General features: G+C 35.4%; 1 protein-coding gene and 1 long non-coding RNA gene across 3 annotated transcripts; one reads left to right on the top strand and one right to left on the bottom strand.

The window, feature by feature from the left end:
• Nucleotides 1–8,123: 8,123 nt before the first annotated feature.
• Nucleotides 8,124–10,393, top strand: LOC140836181 (uncharacterized). Of its 2 annotated transcripts, XR_012119006.1 has the most exons (7): nucleotides 8,124–8,383; nucleotides 8,467–8,604; nucleotides 9,379–9,437; nucleotides 9,537–9,602; nucleotides 9,703–9,836; nucleotides 9,946–10,038; nucleotides 10,123–10,393. It is a non-coding gene; the product is annotated as an uncharacterized lncRNA (long non-coding RNA). The 2 variants fall into 2 exon arrangements; XR_012119005.1 differs by lacking the exon at nucleotides 9,379–9,437.
• Nucleotides 10,394–11,416: 1,023 nt separating this feature from the next.
• LOC140835773 (gibberellin 2-beta-dioxygenase 6-like) lies at nucleotides 11,417–13,670 on the bottom strand. Its single transcript, XM_073201183.1, has 3 exons — nucleotides 13,207–13,670; nucleotides 12,589–12,925; nucleotides 11,417–11,665 (listed from the first exon to the last, which is right to left on the bottom strand). Exons 1-3 carry the CDS (start codon nucleotides 13,668–13,670, stop codon nucleotides 11,417–11,419), a joined length of 1,050 nt encoding a protein of 349 aa, XP_073057284.1.
• Between the last annotated feature and the right edge of the window lie 8,713 nt (nucleotides 13,671–22,383).

Here is a 22,383-nt window from a genome sequence, read left to right as displayed (position 1 = left end):
AAAACATAAATCTTGAAACTTTAAAACTTACAGACTTGAGGTGTGACCTTGTGAGCTTCTTGCGACTGGTTAGGCGTAACCCTTTACAAGAACACCGCTCTGATACCAACTGTAACGCCCCAGATTGGACAACTGTCCTCACTGTACCAAGACGAGTCTTTCCAGCGTGCTTATGTCCTCACTCACACGCACCCTGGGAAACTTCCCAGGAGGTCACCCATCCCAAAATTGCCCCAAGCCCAGCACGCTTAACTTTGGAGTTCCTATGTGATGAGCTACCGAAAAGAAGATGCACCTTCGTGATATGAGTAGTACAAATCAAATCTTTTAAGCCCTCTTCAACTGTTCAGTCCATTACATTGCACAGTCTCGGAATCCCTCTCATTCCCGTGTGGGTCGGTTCATTCATGTTCCCTTCACCTAGAAGCCTGCCAGGAGCCGCTCATTGTCCGTGCAACTGATGGCACCGGCGTTCACCCCCCGCCCTCTTCGGCCCCGGGCCTCACATGCCCACCAGCTTCCGCTTGGTTCGTCACCGAACCACACCGTACTAAGAGAGGTCGGCTCTGATACCAACTGTAACGTACCGTACTTTTACTACTTGAAATTTGCGGAAAAATTAAAAATTTTATTAAATAAAAACATCCATACGGTCGTCACCCAACATTCATAAAAATATTTTTAAAATAATCCATCACCAATTAAAAAGTTGCTAAAAAAACGCTGTCTCAAAACATCTCACATTCAAATCATAAAAATTCAGAGTATTTAAAACTGTGCTTAAAAACATAAACTTGCGGTCCTCGGGTTTAGCCTGCCGCTCAGCCCAAGCCTGCCCCTTGGTCGCCACCTCCTGTCTCATGTTCATCGTACTCACCTGCATCGATCAAGTCTAGTGAGTCTAAAGACTCAACACGTATAAACTGGAAATAACGAGTACTACATAATAAAATCGCATGCATCTTTAATATAGGACATACATAACTTTAAATTGAACTTGCATAAACTTCAACTTGGAATAAACTTGAACTTGAACATACATACTACGACGTGCCATGATCATAAACTTTTCTTAAACATGCTATCATACTTCACATACTTGGCTGCATAATTTTACGTAGAGGATGTTTCAAAGCAAGTGACCCTTAACATGATAAACGCCTGATCAGACACACCACAGTACTGGGCTGACAGGGACGTATCCACTGCCGCATACATAAGATCCCTGTTCATAATTTAACAGGCCAGTTGATCCACGTTCATAATTTAACGCTTCACAACCACGATCTAACCCGTTCATAATTTAACGGGCGGATTGGTCCCCGTTCATGATTTAACGCTTTCCAATCCTAACTTTCTTTGGTCACAAGACAATTAGCATACCTCGAAACTTAAAACATTTTCTTTTGCACGTCATTCATACTTACTTGGCGTTGAGGGATTCGTTGGACTTCGACTGGGGCCGTCGCTGCGACATACTAACATGAATTTCATACTTAACTTGCATAGCTTAGACGTAGAAAAATTATACTTACTCTCAAGCTCGATCATATCTTAGGACCTTCTATAACTTCCCATGACATGACCTTACTAATCCTTGCTCTAAACCATGGCATCAAACCTTGAAACCAAAAATAATATTTTTCCCAAATAGTGTGTACACGGACCCCTAACCCGGGTCCGTGTACAGGTCCGTCTACCTACGGTGAAGGATGTACTCGGAAAGAAAAAGGGGCACGGACCCCGTGCCTGCCTCCGTGTAAGGGTCCGTGTCCACTCGCAACTTTGACACTTGTGAGAAAGTGTAGGCACGGACCCCGTGCCAGGGTCCGGGTAAAGGTCCGTGTATCTGCGCAAATATGACACTCACGAGAAAACAAATGCACGGACCCCGTGTCAGGGTCCGTGGCAAGGTCCGTGTGGCTACTGTCGGTCGAAACTTACGAGATTCTGAACATGTTTTTTGCTTAGTCTTCTAGACTCGATTCCTCGGACTATGAACGTCACCACGAGACACTTCTTAGAACACTAAGGTATTATACCAAACCCAAGTGCATAAACATCACCCCGAGGGTAACAATTCACAACCAACGACACAACAACGAATTGGACATCAATGATTGTTCCTACGACTCTAGAACCATCTTAGTGCCTATCGACACGAAACAAAACATCGATGACCATTCCAACATCATAACCGAAGTACCTATGTGCAGCGGCGATCACCCGTCGAGCCCCAACGAAGCCTGCAACGTAAAACTTCAAGAAACACATCAATAACACATTTTCTGAAAATTACAGTTTGAGCAGTCTCACGAAAAACATCATAACTCACTCATTTTTCGTCCAAAAATCTCGAGTTTTATGTCAAATCGAAGGCATCGAAAAGTTATACATTTTTCTAGTTGAAAGTTTTCTCAAAATATGAACAGAAAAATCGCAGTATTTGAAAAGACAGCAAAAACGAGTTTTAGATCTAAAACTTTTCCTTCGAAATTGATCCGATCTATGATCCGCTCAAACTACTAACATCATACATAACTTTTACGCATAAAAACAACGCAATACAATATATGACTTGATCGACACAGCAAGAACAGAATATACGTGCCTTTTTGATATTAAACGTTACCGAACCGGCGATATCGAAGCGGGGATGAAAGCGAGGTTGATCCGGGATGATCGTGGCTCTAAAACTTGCGATGAAAACTCACGAAACTTGCTGGGATCGTGAAGGGGATGGGGCGGCTGCTGTAGGGAAGGAGAATCCCTAGGTTTTCTTCTCTCAAAATAATAAAAACTGAATGATAGAGTGTGTGTGTGTTTAGGCGTTACAGATGTGTGTAAAAGCGTGTAATGTGTGTGAGAGGCGTGTGTTTTAGTGTAATTAGGAGACTGAATTTTAGTTTACTAAAATAATTGTCTACTAATTAAAACACTAACTCACAATTAACTTTTAAATAAAATTGTTTAATTAAAATATAACACACACCATGCTAGATTTTAAAAGTTTTAAACTCTTAAAATTGATAAATACATGATTTAGACTTGAAATGCTAAAATTCAATAAATTAATTGAAAATGCCCTCAAACTCAACTAAAATAAGATACCATCTTTAAATTGCCAAAAATCGTCCCCGGGTCTTTTCCTCAATCCCGCCTCGAATGATCGCCTGAAACATGAAACTCGACATTTTAACGTGCATCACATAAACGTAGATACTTTAAAATAATGCATTTAAATGAATTATGCATGACTAAACTCTTTTAAAATAAATTAAATGCTTTACTAATTTAAATAAATGCATGGGTTTTACGTGTACGAAATTGGGCTCTACACAAAGGTACAAAGCAATTGTCCAGTCAAAGGACAATGATGAACGTTGCATCAGAGCATTAAAGACAAACATTTCAGAAGGGCAGTCGAAAAGTCGAGACACAGAGTCTAAGGAATGAATTCAAGATGCAACAGACACAATAATTGAGTCTCACTGTACAATCAGTTTCCCGCCTATATAAAGAGGAGATCAGTGAAGACAAAAGATATAGAACAGAAAGAGACACAAGAGCAACCATGCAAACACATGTGAGAGTGTGGTAAAAAGAAAAGGCACGCTTATTGCATATTAGCTTTCAGAAGCAATCAGCCTAGAGAGAACTATTCTCAGTCATATCAGCTTAGTTTAGAAGCATATTTCCCTCAGTATGTAAGAACATCCTTGTTCAGTTCGCACACACGAATACACTCACCACCACCCAAATATAGTCTTGCAAAAAGACGTTAAACTTGTTTATGTAGTCTTTCTCACATAGACGTTAAAGAAGTGTTGGCTGGAAGGTGTTGCCTTCAGTCTAGATTAGGATTTCAGTTAAGCAGTGGGTAAGCCCTAAGTTGGGTGGGTTTGTACAAGTACTTGTATAAATCAAAGTCTTCTAGTAGATCCTACCCCAGGTGGTAGAAGCGGTGACGTAGGAGCAGTTGAAGTCTCCGAACATCCATAAACATATCTGTGTATTTAACTGATTAACTGTTGTTTTCAAACTGAATTGATCAGTTAGAGCATCCGTCAGTTCAGTTCTTGTCATAACTGAACTGATATATACGACAACTGATCCCCTGTTTTTCAATTATTCAGTCTACATAAGTTAAAATGTTTTCTAATTTAACAGTCTTCTTCACGAAAGATTCTTCCAGCTTCTTTCGCTTGGTTTTTAACCAAACTGGATTTAATTCATCGGTGTTAACATTCTTATAACACTAGCTATTGCAGCTCATTGGAGAATAATGTGTTTGAAATGACTTCAAAGACACCAGCACACGATCCTTCAATTGGTATCAGAGCTAGCTGTTCTAAGAAGAACATTTGAAGAAAACAGTGTTTTAAAATATGTTACTTTAAAATAGTGTTAAAGCTATTTAAAAGTATTTCATAAATTTTAAAAACTATTTGAAAATGTTTATCTATCACTCATTGCGAAAGGTTGAGAGGATTGGCTCTGCGACTAATATTGTCGCCACTTCTCTCGACTCTAGCTTTGGGGCTTTCATCAGCCTGCAGGATCCTAAGCTTCATCTGTCAAGATGCACGGCTAAATTATTCGATGAACAAGATTTCACTTACAAGTCTTCCAGGTCGGCTGTTCTTCAGACGAAACTCATCCATGTTGGGATGTTGGTTGATTAAATCACCAGCTGTACTCTGCTTGAGCCTAGTTTGAGTCTGCTCGACCAGTTAGCTAGCAAATAGATCAAGTTCAAGGCAAATTAGCTCGTTTCTCTAGCAAATTGAACTCGCCACCGGTGCAACATTTCAAGCAGTCAAGGCAACCAGTTGTTGGTATATCCAGTTCTGTCAGACATAAACGGACTGATATATGATGTTGTTTAAAATATGCTATTGTAGTAGCAATTTTCCTTTCAGCTGTTGTATGTACTCAAATGTAAGAATACAAGGAAATTTATTTGATTAAATAAACATCATGCTTATCCTGCTGTGTATCGTTGTGACTGAATGGATATTTCCAGATTTCTTGTCTACGTTGCTTGAATGATTATAACCTCTGAATGAATGCTTAGATAATTACTTCTCAAATACGAACTTTTATTCAGTTTTTGAGGGGGAGTTTTTTTTTGTACTCTCAAACTGAAATTTTTTTTTCAATCAGTTTTTTAAAATTCAGTTGTTAAGGAGGAGCTTTTTTTTCTTCAATAGAAGGTGTTCTCTTAACTATGTTTTTCAAAGAGGTTTTCAATTCAATTTTTGAGGAGGAGTTTTTCTTTTATCCTCAATCCTTAAATTGGTTTTCAAAACCGTCTTTAATTCAATTCTTGAGGGAGAGCTTTTATCTATGTTTAAATGGACTAACCCTTGAACTGAATATATTGTTATTAACTGCTCAAGTTTTGTGATCATCAAAAAAGGGGAGATTGTTGGAACTTTTCAAGTTCGCAATCTTAATTTTGATGTTAACAAAACTTGTTATTTTGTGTTGCTAATGTTTTACCTTAGTGTGCAGAAGCTAGGATCAGTTACGAGCTGTTTACATCGCAAACTGAAGACCCAACTGATCGCACAAACTGAATCAGGCGAACTAATACGTCAAATGAGTAGTTCAGTTGGTTGTCCAATTGATAGGTAGTTCAGCAGGAGAACCTCAGAAGCCCGGCTAGCTACATAAATAAATAACTCAAATATATATTATAGTACAATAAATAGGAGATCGTAATATGATGGCGAACATTGTACTAAACATGTTTCTAGTCGATTCAGACACATAAAATAATGATAAAGACCGCTCGAGTTCGAGACTAGTATATTTGACGTTGTGTACTACGTTTCATTTGTAGAGACATAGAGACTTTCAAATTTTCGGGGCGTCCTTCCTTAATTGACAATTAAGTTAACTTTCATTTCCTTCATATTATGGAATTAGCTTATAAAGTCCTTTATAAGCTTCCTGTTTGATCTCCAGTAAACTATAGTTGCGAAATTCAACTCCTTGAAATTTAACTATCTCAACAGGAACACAGAATATGATACTTGTGTAACCCTCAATGGCTTAGGAATATAGCTAGCCGTGGGTTCACATCTCCATGTGATTCAGAATAACATTTATTTTTTTTACCCTAATTAGCCTCATTCTTTTCATCAACTCCTTGATCAAGAATTTCATAACTCATTTATGATTGAACCCATCAGATCATGATAAGAGCGTCTAGTAACATCGCCCCATGACCCCATAGATATCACACATAGTGCCTGCAAGAACCTTTAGTCATGGTTAGCGTATATTATGTTCCCTTCAACTCATATACCCCGATCAAATCTGCAACCATTGGTATATCGAGACTTGCATATCTTCGATAATGATGCGATTTATCTTTGAGTAATAGTATCATGATATGCGCAACTGAAGAAACACCTTTCCAAACTGCACGTCTTACTCTGGCCAGAGATTCCTCACACTATTAACTTATAATACCACCTATGATATCTTTACCTATAGGCAAACAGTGAATCCCCAACTATAATATATTTTCTCCTATGTATTTCAAAACTATACCCAACCTCGCCACCTGATGATCTTCAATGCAGTCGGTAAACGGATCAAAGTTCATGCTAATATGTATAGCACATACGTTGTCCCGAGTCAAAGGACTAATGGTGTACAACCATAACCGCAGATTATTCTACTCGATAAGTGAGAACCAGTTGGAGAGTCTGAGGGAGAGTTGTTCAGTATATCATCATATGATCACTCATGAGTGTGAAGGACATCTCCATGCCTTTGTCAATGAAACTTGGTATTTACATCACAGATGTTAGTCTCGAGCTCAAGCGACCTTTATATTTGTTTTAGACGACTGATTCGACTAGGAGCCTGTTTAGAATATACAGTACACTTACTGATGAGTTTCATGATCTTACATTGTGAGGCAAACGTCATGGTACCTATTGTATATTCAAGGACTTTATCTATGCAGTTTGCACGGGTATACAGATAAAATATATTGTCATAATCGAATGAAATCGTAAAATATTATTAAAAAAATATTGTTTTATATTAGAGTCAATAAAATCCCGAGCCACGAGTTGGCTTGCCGGTCATCTACTCTAACAATCTAATGAGTTAATAGTATAAGGAATCTCTGGCAGAGTAATACGTGTACTTTATGGAAAAGTGTATCCTTATTTGCACATATGATGTCACTATGCTTACTCAAAGATAGATCACGTAGTTATCAAATTCATATGTAATTCTCAATATATCAATGGTTGCAGATTCGATCAGTATTTATGTGTTGTAGGGATTATATTATATGTTGACCATATCTTATTGGTTATTGCAGGCAATATCAACGATACATAAGTGATCATGAGAAGATGCTACTAGACGCTCTTACTATGAGCCGATGAGTTGAATCAAACTTGAGTTCTTATGTTCTTGTGATCAAGGGGTAGATGCACAAAATGTGGCTATCAAGGTTAAGCATAAATAAGAAACAAATGTTGTTTTGAATCACACGAATTGTGAACTCACGGATAGGTATATCACTGAATCATTGGTTGTTAAACAAATATTGGATTTTATGTTCTCGTTAAGATAGTAATTCGACGAGTTGAATTTTATGATTAACTTCGATAGAGATAAAAAAAATATTTCTTATTAAAGATTTTATAAGTAAATTCCATATTTGTAAGTTATGGAAGTTAGCTTGGCTACGAATTATGTGAGGATAGTGAAAATGTCTAATTTAGTATGGGAATTCCAAAAAAAGCAGCTGCAAATAGTAACAAATTTTTTTACCCTCGTCACATAGACAATTAATGAACGTATCTTGGAGTTATGATGAATACACAAGCACTAGTAGAAAAATCGAATTTTACTTCGGCAAACGTTACTTCGATAATAATAAATTACGAAGTAATACATTACCAATAACTTCAGTAATAACACAAGCGAAGTAAAATAATATATTTTACTTCGGATGTTTAAAAACACGGGCTTCACTATATTTTTTTATTATATTTTACTTCGGCATATCAATGTTGATGAAGTAAAAAATAAAAAAAATAAATTTATACCGAAGTAAAAAGATGAACCGATAGTTTAATTAAAAATATTACACAACACACTACAAGAGAGAGAAAGTGAAACCCAAATCCCCAATCTCTTAACCCTTCCCCTACTCCCGTCAGTGTTGCGTCCCGACTCCAATCACCACTGTGTGCTGTCCGACCACCGGAGATCGAAGTGCAGTAGCCAGAAACCTAGTTCCCCTAACCTTGCGCCTCCTTCCCTGCCTCAGATTGGAAGAACTTGCGCGAGTGAGAGCCCTGTTTCAGTCTTTTTCCGTGCGCGAGTTTGTCCTCTATTTTCGGTGTCGATTTCTTTGTTTTTTAGTGGTTTGTTGTTGAGAAGTCAAAGCCCTAATGTTTTCCCTGTTATCCCTGCGATTTCCAGCCACATTTAGCTCCGTCCAGTCGCGATTCCAGCGAGTTTTCCTGCTAGATACAACCTTTGCACCATCTTGAGACCACCACTGCCCGTTCAACTTAGATTCTTGGTGCATTTTAGCTTGAATTCTAGTCTATAGTTCAGGTATACAAGCTGTCTGGATTCGAGTTTTTTTCCAATCCGATTTAATGGTTTTCTTTGCGTTAGTAGCATAATATTGACGCATTGTTGGGTTGTTATATGTCCAGCTAGTATCCGAGAATGAGGTCCCTCCTTTTGTATTTTTCCGACTTGTATATGGTGTGCATGAAACAAAAAAGGAGTTATATTATTTACTCGTAGAAAAATGACCATTTTCCCAAGTAGTATGCATAGGACATGTATGAAGAAGGGTTTATATTATCAACGTGATCTATGCTTTCAAAATGAATGCATTTAATACCGATTTATATTATCATTTGTTTCTTTATTCATGACCTTTCACTTTCCCTCATGTTGATGGTAGGATCTAAATTGCATATCAAAGCTTTGGCAGATTACATAGTTCCTTTTTTGGAATGCCTCGTATGTATTCTATAGCGAGACTTCTAGGATCTAGATCATTACCATGGCTCATCCGTGCATTGTTAGACCATGTGTCAAATAAGGTATTGTTATCTGATCCTTCATGAATTCGCAAATGGACATGTTTCGTTAAACTTTTATTTATTACATGATGAGTTTACCTCTGTTGCCGTATCATCTTTCATTGTTTGCTTGTTGATTTCAATGTATGTCTGCTGAATGAGTACAAGCAAATGCTGCTTAAAGCTATCAACTAGGATTATAAATTGGTTGCCTTTTGAAACGTGTGTAGTGATGGTGGCAACCTTTTTTTTCTAACGTTGGGTTTTCTGGTGGTAATGAGCTTGGTTGTAGTTGCATGGCTTGTTGTTCAATAGCAGCAGTACTAGCATGAGAGATTTGACTGACGTCATGTATGTTTTCCTGTTTATTCTGCTCGCAGTTGTAGTTTTTGGGAAGGATTTGATTGTATAAAACTGCCTTTTTAATCTCACCTCCATCTATATTTGTAGATCTTGTACCTAACAACAGTCCGCATTTACGCAAGTCTGGAAGCCGATCTGTTGTGTTTGATGTTGGCGAGAGAAGATTTATCCTACACTTTCTTTTAGACGTGGTTTTTCTCCTTTTTCACTGATTTATTCCATATATTAACTATGTTATGATGTTATCTGCCAGGTACAAATGAACTGGGAAATAGTGCTGAAGAAGATTTCTTACATTCCATAGTGTCAAATGTAATGAAGGGTATGAGTTCACCGTTGCCAAGTGTAGCTATTATGCCTTCTCCTGTTCTGCTATGGAGATTCAAGGTATCACTATAACCAGATTCAAGGTATCACTAAACCTCAAAAGTTTTGCATGATATATACTTCATTTCTAGTTGGCTCCTATTGAGTTTTTTTATGAATGACATTGCAGATTGGATGGGATTCTGTCATGAGAATGAGTGCAGATCTGAGGGATTTATTTTTGTATGAGGCTTTTTTGTATTATAATCCACTTCTTCTTATGGTGAGTGAATACAGATTGGATGGGATTCTGTCAATTTTTATTTGAAATAGAAGAATCTAATGTATTTTCTTTTTCAAATTTCAGTTTGTAGGATGCATCAAGAACCAATATTACACCCAATCTCAATATGACGAGGTCAGAAGTGAATGGAGTGAATTTGTTTACTCCTATGTAGGTGCTTAAATGGATGATGTATGTTGGGGATAAATATTTTGTTTGTCATTGTGGATTTTTGGATATACTTTTGGTTTTGTTGATACATTTTTGGGTTATCTGTGGATTGATGAATATGTAATTGTGGATTCGTGGATATTCATCATTTTTAGATGGATAATTTATGAATTTAATTATATTAGTGTATTAACAATTACTTCATCAAAATAAAAAATAATGAAGTGTAACAGGTAAATTACTTCGTTGTTATTTGCAAATTGTGAAGTAACATAATATTAAATACTTCTTCAATAAGAAATCAGACGAAGTGATAGAATTAATTTACTTCAACATTGTTCTGTAAAAGCGAAGTTGTTTTGCGCAATTACTTCATCAAAATACAAATTATTGAAGTCTTTCGAACCACTTACTTTGTCACTAAATGTAAATTGTGAAGTAACATAATATAAAATACTTCAACAAATAGGATAAATGCTGAAGTTATAGATTATATTTACTTCAACAAATAGGATAAATTATGAAGTTGTTTGTGACTATTACCTCACCAAAATACATAACTACGAAGTCTTTCAGATGAATTACTTCGTTACCCAATGTAAATTGTGAAGTAAAATATTATAAACTACTTCGCTAAATAATAATTAAGACGAAGTTATATATAATATATTACTTCGTTACTTACAATAATCGATGAAGTAAAACACATTTCTTACTTCGGCACCGGTCCAATTTTGGACCGGTTTTCCTTCGAAAACCGGCCAAAGACTTCAGTATTTTCAATCATACAACTTCGGTTATTATGCGAAGTAAAAGATACATCTATTACTTCACGTCCATATACTTCAGCACTTAACTACCTTATTACTTCATTGAATACTCGAAGTAAAAAGCGATTTTTCTACTAGTGAAGCCTAAAATATTTAATAATTAAATATGGAATATTCTAGTCAAAGTTTGACTAATAGACTCCATAATGTCAAGATACCTAAAGAATATTCTAGAATTATCTAGAATCAATTAATGAAATAATATTTATTTAATTATATCATATTGTATTATCAAAAGTTGAAAATACTACATCGAAATTTTTGACAAGGTAAAAATATGCTAGATAGTTATAGTAGGATTGTGATTCAAAAAATGAGAGAGATTAAATACGCATAATCAAAAGTTGACAACACACAAAACAATTAATAATGAAATATTAATTGAACGAATTTTGTTCTCTCCGAAATCTTGGAAGGCCAACCTTGTAGGCAATAGTTCTGGTGTCTTGCTGGACTTGGCTTCGATACTCTCCAAAGGTAAAATCTTTATAGAGGGAAGGTTTTTTACAACTCCCAACAAAAGAATCATAGGAAGGGCAAAGGAAATAAGCAACCGAGAATCTCTCCATAGTTGCATTGCTCATCACTTTGTGTTTAACGCTTTTATATACATCATTGCTCCAAGCCTGCAAAATATTATATATGTTCATATATATTTAAATTTCAGATTGTAATTATTCATATATATTGTCAATTAAATATCTGTATGCAAATAAGAATAATTGGCGTATATATATATCTTTCATACTCCCCCGTATCATAATTAATTTACAGAGTTATGCTAATAATCAATATCCATATCTCTACAAGAGACCGTTTCAAACATGAAGTTTTAGCCGTTATATGCTTCAAAGATTTAAATTACATTGTTAATACATAGACGACTTTGATAAAACTGCAAGTGACTGGTTCGAAAATTGGTAATTAAGTCAATGCAACAAGCTCGTTTTTCATATTATCAAGAATGGAATGTTCGGGAACTCTAAACATAAAGAGAGTAGCTTAAACGTAGTGTTTGACTTGTCGGACATTTTAAAAAATTTGAGTTATACTGTTACTTTCGTCTATAAGTTTTGATAAAGGGATTGGCTAGTAAAGAGAGACCAAAAAAATATTTGCCTCAATTGGTTTATAAAATATTTTCTATCGAAATTATCGTTATTTTTGTTGATTGGCGTTGATTATTTTACCGTGTTTACCAATTTACACTAGGTCACCTAGTTTTCCTTTTTTTTTTTAGTTGATGTGGGAATTTTAGTTAAGCTAGTTGGTAATGATCGATGAAACTCTAATTTATTTCAATTAAATTGCAAACCAACAAATAACACAATAGAAAATTAATTGCAACGTGAACGTTTAATTTCAAGGCATTTAGATTGAGTTTATAAAAATTCTGTGTCAGTGTATGCCTGTGATCTATCCATTTAAATTCATAAAAATTGCTGTGTTTTGTGTTTTTGGTTCATTTTTTTTTTATATTTACTGGAGTGCTACTTTTATGGTTATACATAGATATAATTGGCATGACTCCAAGCATTCAAAAAAGTACCTGAAAAAGATCGCCGATATTGACAATAAGTGCATCTTGATTGGGTTTAACAGCAACCCATTTGGAGTCTTTCATAAGTTGAAGTCCCCCGACTCGGTCTTGATGTAATATCGTAAGATAATCACTGTCCGTGTGTGGAACCAAACCAAATACTTGTTGCTGAGCGGACAAAGGGCAGATCGGGTAATGATTTAATCGTAGAAAACACGTGCTTTCTTCACAAGAGATCGTATCTTCGAACTCCCCTCCATTTTTGCTGCTCAAATTCTTCACCAAAACCCCAGTCAGCAGTTTAGCTAGTTTCTGCATTGTTGCTGCGTACTCGACCAACACTTCCCTGAAACATATTGAACAGAATACCATATCATCACACCGTTACGTGATGTTTGCAGTGTCTTGCAAAGCAACCGATCGATGTCTGTATATAATTTATGCAGAGGTAAAATTAGTGAATTTCAAGTGTGATTTTAACAACATTTGTAAAAATTACAATGACTTTGATCATGCTATCTTACATTCTCGACCGGTTTTTTCTACTTTAACTTGTGACATAAAAAATTACGTTGTATCTCTCTCCATACAGACAAATTAATATACAAAAAACATTATTTATGTCACCTTAAAGAGTCGAACTCCCCGTAACATGCTGGATCCGAAATCTTTGTGAGTGATATATGAAACGCTTCGGACCATGAAAAGGTCTCGGGGGAATTCGCGGTCGTGCTTCCCCATCTATACGAATTATTCAACAGCCCGAGGGACGACTTGGTCTTGAAAGGTGCATTGAACAACTTAATCTGCTCTCTCCTTATTTCCGTTAACAACTTTACACTTACTCCATGGTTCACTATTTGAAAGAATCCCCACTCCGAGGAAGCTCTCGCTATCGCTTCCACGCATTCGACCCTCTCCCTATCATCACCACTTGTTAAACCTCTCAAATCAATTAAGGGAAGCTCCTCAACGTCGTAAATTTGATCGCTATTAATATCGTTCGACGCTAGTTTTCTTGAATCATTTTTATGATTGAGTAGTAGTTTGTTGAAATCTTGGTCTAATGTTGGATTAGACTCGTAAATCATTTTGGAGACACACGGGTAGTGTTAAGAAAAGAAGAGGTGTTCATGGTGTATTTATAAGCTAAGTCGTCAAAGGCCGGAGTACTCTCAAATCTCAATCATTATTATATAAAATTAGAAAAGAAAATTGTTGTGAAAGAAATCTACTAAGCTAAGTTCAACAACAAAATTTGAAGGGGTACGGATTTGTTAATTTAAATTAAACAAAATTCAAGAAATTAAATACAATAAAAAGTTATTAATCTAAATCCATGATTGATGTAAAAGTTCAGTCCAAAAGTATGTTTTATACATTAGCTTTCTAAATATAATTACTGTCGATTAACATATGTAAGATATTAACACAGGTTCACATGTACTTGAGGCGGCAAAGAATAAATCATACAAGGAGAAAGGAACAAGGTGGAGACATTTGTCACAACGTTACATGGTTGGTCGTCTTCGTCAGAATTCACGTGTGTTTGGTATATATATTTGTCTCCAGGACGGACCTAGTCCGGCCACCAGATGAATGAAAATCCTTATATTTTGTCATTATTCTCATCATAGTGGTTGCAACTTTTGACTAGAAATATGTCTACCTGGTTAAACATATAAATTGATAACAACGACTTAATTGTAAGAATTAATAAGTTATTGTTGAAAAATAATATTTGAAATATGTGTATTGAATATTTGAATGTTGAAAATAAGAGTTGTAAATATTGAAAATTAGTGTGTGATGATGTAGGTAATGTGTATTTTATTTTTGGATTATTTGTAAAGATTTCTTATAAATAGATCTCTCATTTGCGAAGAAAATCACAATTGAGTAGAGAGAAAAATACTATAAAGTGTGTAGTTTGGTAAATTTTGAGAGTTTGAGATTTTTATTTTTTACCATAAATTTTTACTTTTTCACAACACGTTATCAGCACGAAACTCTAAAAGTCCTCCATACTTTTCCAAGCTCCAAACAGAAGAAAAAGGTAACAAAAGTAATAATATTTATTTTACTGTTATTTATTTATTTTGTATATATTTAATATATAATATAATGTTATTATTAAAAATAATATAAATAAAATTTTCAAAAACTTGTTATAAATCCTGGGAGGATGTTAAGACGATATCCCACACTCCCGGTAAGGGATACGACAAGTATAAAAGCTTACAAGATTTTTAAATAAAATAACTTATGACACATCATTATAATAATATGATATGATATACATAATTATTTAGACATGTCTAATATTATATACATCATATTATTACCATAAAATTATACAAATATATACCTTTATTTTTTTCGTACACCAACGGTCATAAACGGTAAAAAAAGGGCTAGTTTTTGCCCTATAAATAAGGTCTCACAAACACATTCAATCACTCCAACTTTCTCTTCTTCTCTAAAAATTATTCTTCATCAAATTTTTCGAAGAAAAAAGAAGATGGCTTTCTCAAGGTTATTTTTAATTATTTTGGTTATCATACTCACGAGTCTTTTATTTATCGTAGAATATCCTCCTCGTGTGTTTTCTTTATTTTTACAAATGCTTGTACTTGTTGTTTATCCATTACTTTGTATTGCAATATTCATTAACTAATAAAATGCATCGTAATTTTTTTAGTACCACCATGTCAAATTTGACAAAACTCGAATTTGTTGCGCTCGACATCACGGGAAAAAATTATATTCCATGGACTCTCGATGTAGAAATGCATCTTGAGTCATTGGGTCTAAGCGAGACCATTAAAGAAAATGGTATATCTTCGTCACAAGAAAAAGCAAAAGCCATTATATTTTTGTGTCGACATCTCGACGAGAGATTGAAATGTGAATATTTAATTGAAAAAAATCCCATGGCTTTGTGGAAAGGATTGAAAGAAAGATTTGAACATATAAGGGAAGTTATACTTCCGACCGTCCGTGATGAATGAAATATGTTAAGATTCCAAAATTTTAAGAAAGTCAGTGATTATAATTCAGCGATGTATCGAATAATCTCGCAGCTAAAATTTTGTGGACATGAGGTCACAGAATCGGAAATGCTTGAAAAAACATTTTCCACGTTTCATGCATCAAATATTACTCTACAGCAACAATATAGAATACGTGGATTTGCGAGATATTCTAAACTCATCGCCTGTCTTCTTGTGGCGGAAAAAAACAACGAGCTATTAATGAGAAATCATCAGTCCCGACCCACTGGATCAACAACATTTCCAGAAGTAAATGCTGTAAGTAAAAATGAATTTAAACCTCGAAACCAAAATCAAATTCAAAGACAAGATTTTGGTCGAGGTCGAGGTCGTGGACGTGGACGTGGACATGGAATTGGCCGTGGTCGTGGTCGAGGCCGTGGTTTTGAAAACAATAGAGATAGTTATTTTTATAACTCATCTCAAAAGAGCGTCCCAAACCATTCACTGAAAATGCATCATGAGATTACAAATGTTAATGAGAATCACTCAAAAAGATATGAAAGTTCTTGTTTCAGATGTGGTACTCCAGGACATTGGTCCCGTATTTGTCGAGCCCCTGAGCATCTTTGTAAACTTTATAAAGAATCATTAAAGGGGAAAGAAAAGGAGACCAACTTCACTGAACGCAGTGACCGTTTGAGTGATTCAACTCAATTTGATGCTGGTGATTTTACGAATGATTTCTCTGGAAATGATCAATATGTTGGTGGGATATACATGAACAATATTGATGCTGCAGATTTTCACAATGATTTCTCTGAAAATGAACAATATAGTAGTAGAATATTAATGTACAATAATTTATTTTTCATGTATTCATATAATAATATTTTATTGTGTAATTATGATATGTGTTATATTTAAATATATATTGCCAGTAATTTTATTTCATTGCATATTTTTTTGAAGTTCAAAAATGGAAAATGCTATGAGCAAAGCTGAAGTTTGTATAGCTGATAGTGGTACAATGCACACTATCCTCCGAGATAAAAGATATATCTTGGAACTAAAACCAACAAAAACAACGGTGAATACAATATCAGGTCCTGTAGACTTGATTAAAGGATGTGGTAAGTACATTTTTGTTACCTAATGGTACAAAATTTCAAAATTTTTGATCAATGATGCTTTATATTCACCACAATCGAAAAGAAATTTGTTGAGTTTTAATGATATATATTCCCATGGGTATGATACTCAAACAATGAATGAAGGGAATGAGAAATATATGTGTCTTATCACATATAAATCAGGAAAGAAATATGTGATTGAAAAACTACCAATGCTCCCTACTGGATTGTATTATACACATATAAGTCACATTGAATCAAACATGGTAGTTGATAATTCTTTAATATTAACAAATTGACATGATCGATTAGGACATCCTGGTTCAACAATGATGCGAAGAATTATAGAAAATACACATGGTCATCCGCTGAAAGACCAGAAGATCTGTCAAAATAATAAGTTTCAATGTAAATCATGTTCTCTTGGAAAACTTATTATAAGACCATCATCAGTCAAAATCCAAACTGAATCACCAATGTTTTTGAACCTATCCAGAGTGATATTTGTGGACCAATCCATCCACCATGTGGACCATTCAGAAACTTTATGGTATTGATTGATGTCCCCAGCAGATGGTCACATGTATGTTTATTGTCAACTTGAAATGTTGCATTTGCAAGATTACTTGCTCAAATAATAAAATTGAGGAATCAATTTCCCGATTATACAATCAAGAAAATTAGACTTGATAATGCTGGTGAATTTACTTCCCAGACTTTCAATGATTATTGTATGTCTATGGGAATCATTGTTGAGCATCCTGTTACTCATGTACATACACAAAATGGATTGGCTGAATAATTGATTAAACGTCTGTAACTGATTGCTAGACCAATGATTATGAAAACAAAGCTACCTATTTCTATATGGGGACATGCAATTTTACACGCTGCTTCATTAATTCGCATCAGACCAAGTGAATATCATAAATACTCCCCATTGCAGCTTGCATTTGGTAAAGAACCAGACATTTCTCATCTGAGAATTTTTTGATGTATGGTGTATGTGCCTATTGCACCACCGCAACGAAAGAAAATGGGACATCAAAGAAAGGTTGGAATTTATATTGGTTATGATAGTCCATCAATTATTCGATATCTTGAACCTCAGAAAGACGACGTGTTCACAACACGTTTTGCTGATTGTCATTTTAATGAGGAAATCTTCCCAATGTTAGGGGGAGAACAAAAACATACCGAAAAGGAAATTACATGGTATGTATCATCATTGTTACATCTGGATCCAAGAACAAAACAATGTGAAAAAGATGTACATCAAATTGTACACTTGCAAAGAATAACAAATCAAATACCAGATGCATTTGCAGACACAAAAAGGGGTAACTAAATCATATATACATGCTGCAAATGCCCCTGCTCGAATTGAAATTCCAAAGAAACAAATTGAAGATACTCATGATGTCATTAAACGCCTGAAGCGTGGAAGGCCAGTAGGTTCCAAGGATAAAAATCCTCGAAAAAGAAAATTCAGAGAGAAACACGATGATCACAAAATAAAGAATGATGTTCCTGAAGAAACACATGATGATCACAAAATAGAGAATGATGTTACTGAAGAAACACATGATGATGAAAATGTTCTGTCAGAACCACAAACTGACGAGAATCATGAAATCTCTATCAATTACATTAATACTGGAAAAATATGGAACCGAAAATATATAGAAGAAATTGATGATATATTTTCTTATAATGTGGCAATCGACATCATAAATGATAATGAAGATTATGAACTAAAATCTTTTGGTGAATGAAAAAATCGACAGGATTGGATAAAATGGAAAGAAGCCATCCAGGTTGAATTTGATTCGCTAAATAAACGTAATGTTTTTGGACCTATAGTCCTTACACCTGAAGGTGTAAAACCTGTTGGATACAAATGGGTTTTTATTCGAAAGCGAAATGAGAAAAATGAAATAATAAGATATAAAGCTCGACTTGTTGCACAAGGTTTTTCTCAAAGACCTTGAATTGATTATGAAGAAACGTATTCTTTCGTGATGGATGCAATTACGTTTCGGTATTTGATTAGCTTGGCAGTATCTGAAAATTTAGAAATGCGTCTTATGGATGTTGTTACAGCTTAATTATATGGATCACTTGATAGTAATATATATATGAAAATCCTTGAAGGATTTAAGATGCCTGAAGCACAAAGTTCAAAACCAGAGAATGTTATTTTGTGAAATTACAAAGATCATTATATGGGTTGAAGCAATCCGGTCGAATGTGGTATAATCGACTAAGTGATCACTTGATGAAAAAGGTATATGTAATAATTCAATATGTCCTTGTGTTTTCATTAAGAAAACAACATCCGGATGCTTAATTATTGCTGTATATGTTGATGATATAAACATCATTGGAACGAATAAGGAAATTCAAGAAGTTGTGTCATACTTGAAGGAAGAATTTGAAATGAAGGATCTTGGAAAAACCAAGTATTGTCTGGGTTTACAAATTGAACAAAAAGAATGCGGAATGTTTGTTCACCATACAGATTATACAGAAAAGATCCTTAAACATTTTAATATGGATAAATCATATCCTTTAAGTACTCTAATGGTTGTTAGATCATTAAACATAGAAAAGGATCCATTCCGTCCATGTGAAGATGATGAAGATATTATTGGTCCAGAAATACCATATCTAAGTGCTATGGGTGCCCTTATGTATCTTACAAATTGTACAAGACCTGATATATCTTTTGCGGTAAATTTGTTGGCAAGATTTAGCACATATCCGATAAAGAGACATTGGAACGGAATTAAACATATATTCCGTTATCTACGAGGAACGACAGACTTGGGACTTTTGTATTCAAAAGATGCTAATCCAAGTATAATTGGTTATGCTGATGCTGGATACTTATCTGATCCACACAAGGTACGCTCCCAAACTGGATATGTATTTACTCGTGGAGGCACTGCAATTTCTTGGTGTTCACAGAAACAAACGCTCGTAACAACTTCATCAAATCATGCCGAGATTATTGCACTACATGAAGCAAGTCGTGAATGTGTGTGGTTAAAATCAATGACCCAACATATCCAAATCTCATGCGGATTATCATTCGAAGAGAATCCTGTGATACTTATGAAGATAATGCTGCATGTGTTGCTCAAATGAAAGAACGATACATAAAAAGCGACATAACTAAACAGATTCCTCCTAAGTTCTTCGCATTCACCAATGAGCTTGAGAAGAATAAATGTATTGTTGTTCGTCACATTCAATCAAGTGAAAACTCATCAGATCTCTTCACAAAGGCACTTCCTACGTCAATATTCAGAAAGCACATATATAATATTGGGTGCACAATCTACGAAATTTGTGAAGAATTGTTCGTGTCAACATGAGGGGGAGTTTACGTGACTGCACTCTTTTTCCCTTACTATGGTTTTTATCCCAATAGGTTTTTCCTAGTAAGGTTTTTAACGAGACAGTATAAAAACACGTAATGTAGATAATCATTATGATCATCATCACAAGGGGGAGTGTTGAAAAATAATATTTAAAATGTGTGTATTGAATATTTGAATATTGAAAATAAGAGTTGTAAATATTGAAAATTAGTGTGTGATGATGTAGGTAATGATGTATTTTATTTTGGATTATTTGTAAAGATTTCCTATAAATAGATATCTCATTTGTGAAGAAAATCAAATTGAGTAGAGAGAAAAATATTATAAAGTGTGTAGTTTGGTAAATTTTGAGAGTTTGAGATTTTTACTTTTTACCATAAATTTTTACTTTTTCAGAACAGTTATTATAAGATGCCTGAATTGTTGAAAACATTAATTTGTTAATGAAACGATTTCTTGCACTTAAGATGTAGTGGAAGTTTTCAAATTTTAGTTTTGATAATAAAAATTTTCTTGTGCATCGTAGAATTCAAATATCAAAAATATGTATTATATATCAATAATAGGGTGTTTAGTTGATTTATCCTTTGCGTTCTAAACGCTTGACATCAAGTTATTCCGGAATTTAAGTGGAGATACTTTTTTTTGTAAATATCTACGAACGATCTAGTGGATCAAATGTATTTTTTCAATTCTCTGAATTAATTCCACGACTGAAAAGTGTTTTCCTCGTTTAGATCGCACTAGATATATAGATGAAATTCTGCATTGAAATCCACGACTGAAAGGTAGTGGCGATCTGGTTGTACTACCGCAGCGACACGACATTGTGTGGTGGTGGTAGGTGGTGCTCGGATGTGAGGTGCTTCTTAAGGGGTGGCTGATTTTTGCTTTTGGACAAGAGAGAGGAGAAGAGAATCCAAGACTAGATTTTCTCGTGATGTGTTTTATTTATATTTTCATGCGATTTTTACATTTGGTATTTGAAGTTATAACCACAATAAAAAAAAAACGTGGTTCGTGTTGGCTTTGTTTAGACACCGAAATCACTTAATTCCAATAACATATGTGATACCCTCATAAGGATCCGGGACCTCGTCAACCCGGTTTGTTACTTGGATAGCCCAGATCACATCTCGATAAGCCAGTTACTTTCCTGAGGACCCGGGTAAATCTTCTCTTCCCGGGCACTGCGGCTCTTCCCTGGCAATTATCATAAACCTGGGCTCTCTACCAACCACCCGTGTACTCTACTTTCCGGTCCACCTCGAGAATTGCACCACACTCGAGTATGATTGATACATGCAGTCTAATCTGTCAGAATAACTTGGGCTTGGAGTGTCCTAGAAGTCATCAGAAGCTAGAGTAGGGCCAGCCGACTTGCCATACTTAGTAGGTGGCGCTAGAATCGAGGTACCTACCCCATTTTCTACTATAAATAGCAGGTATTAATCTCATTTGAGGATTCTGAAATCTTTTAACTCTCACGCATTACACATATTTTCTCTCAAATATTGCTTGTGTTCCCCTGTAAGCCTGCTGACTCCTCGGGCACCCATTCACGAGTTACTTTTTTGTTTGCAGGTGTTAATCCAAGCCATTATCTTCGCCCAAAATTCCCAAACACTATAAATTGTTGATTTGATTCGTTGGAGCTCCTTACCCGGCTCACCTATTTCAGCGAGATCACTTCATTGGCGCCGTCTGTGGGAACTTGAGCTTTAGACGTAGATATGGTTTCCATTCACAGTAAGCCCAACTCTTCTTGGCAAACATACAAGTCCGACCAGCTCGGCATTCAGATCTTATATGTAGATTTTATATGTGCTCAAAAGCTCAGCAGCTATCCCAGATTTACGTGGAAGAGCATTTTCTATGCACTCAGTAGTATACAACTATATTAGTCAACAAATTTAGCTCAACCAAAGAAGTTTCACTCTACCAAAATGAATTCGGATTCAGTATTTCCAAGTTAGTGATTTGACTTTTAATAAAGATAATACAACAGGAGAAACAAGATCTATTAAGCCCGAGAGATATGAGGCCCCAAAACATTATCTTAAGCCCGGGAGGTATGAGGACCCGGCACATTCTTTAAAGCCCGGGAGGTATGAGGCCCCGGCATCTTATTCTTGAAAGCCCAGGTGAGATAAGGACCCGACACCATATTGAAAGTCCGGGAGTTATGAGGCCCCGACACATTCTCTTCAGTTCGTTGGAGCTCCTTACCCGGCTCAACCATTTCAGCGAGATCACTTCATTGGCGCCGTCTGTGGGAACTTGAGCTTTAGA

This window comes from Primulina eburnea, chromosome 7 (assembly GCF_022965805.1).
Source record: "Primulina eburnea isolate SZY01 chromosome 7, ASM2296580v1, whole genome shotgun sequence".
In the NCBI taxonomy this organism is placed as follows: domain Eukaryota; kingdom Viridiplantae; phylum Streptophyta; class Magnoliopsida; order Lamiales; family Gesneriaceae; genus Primulina; species Primulina eburnea.
Note: the sequence above shows the minus strand (reverse complement) of the source record. Positions and strands in the feature narration are given on the sequence as shown.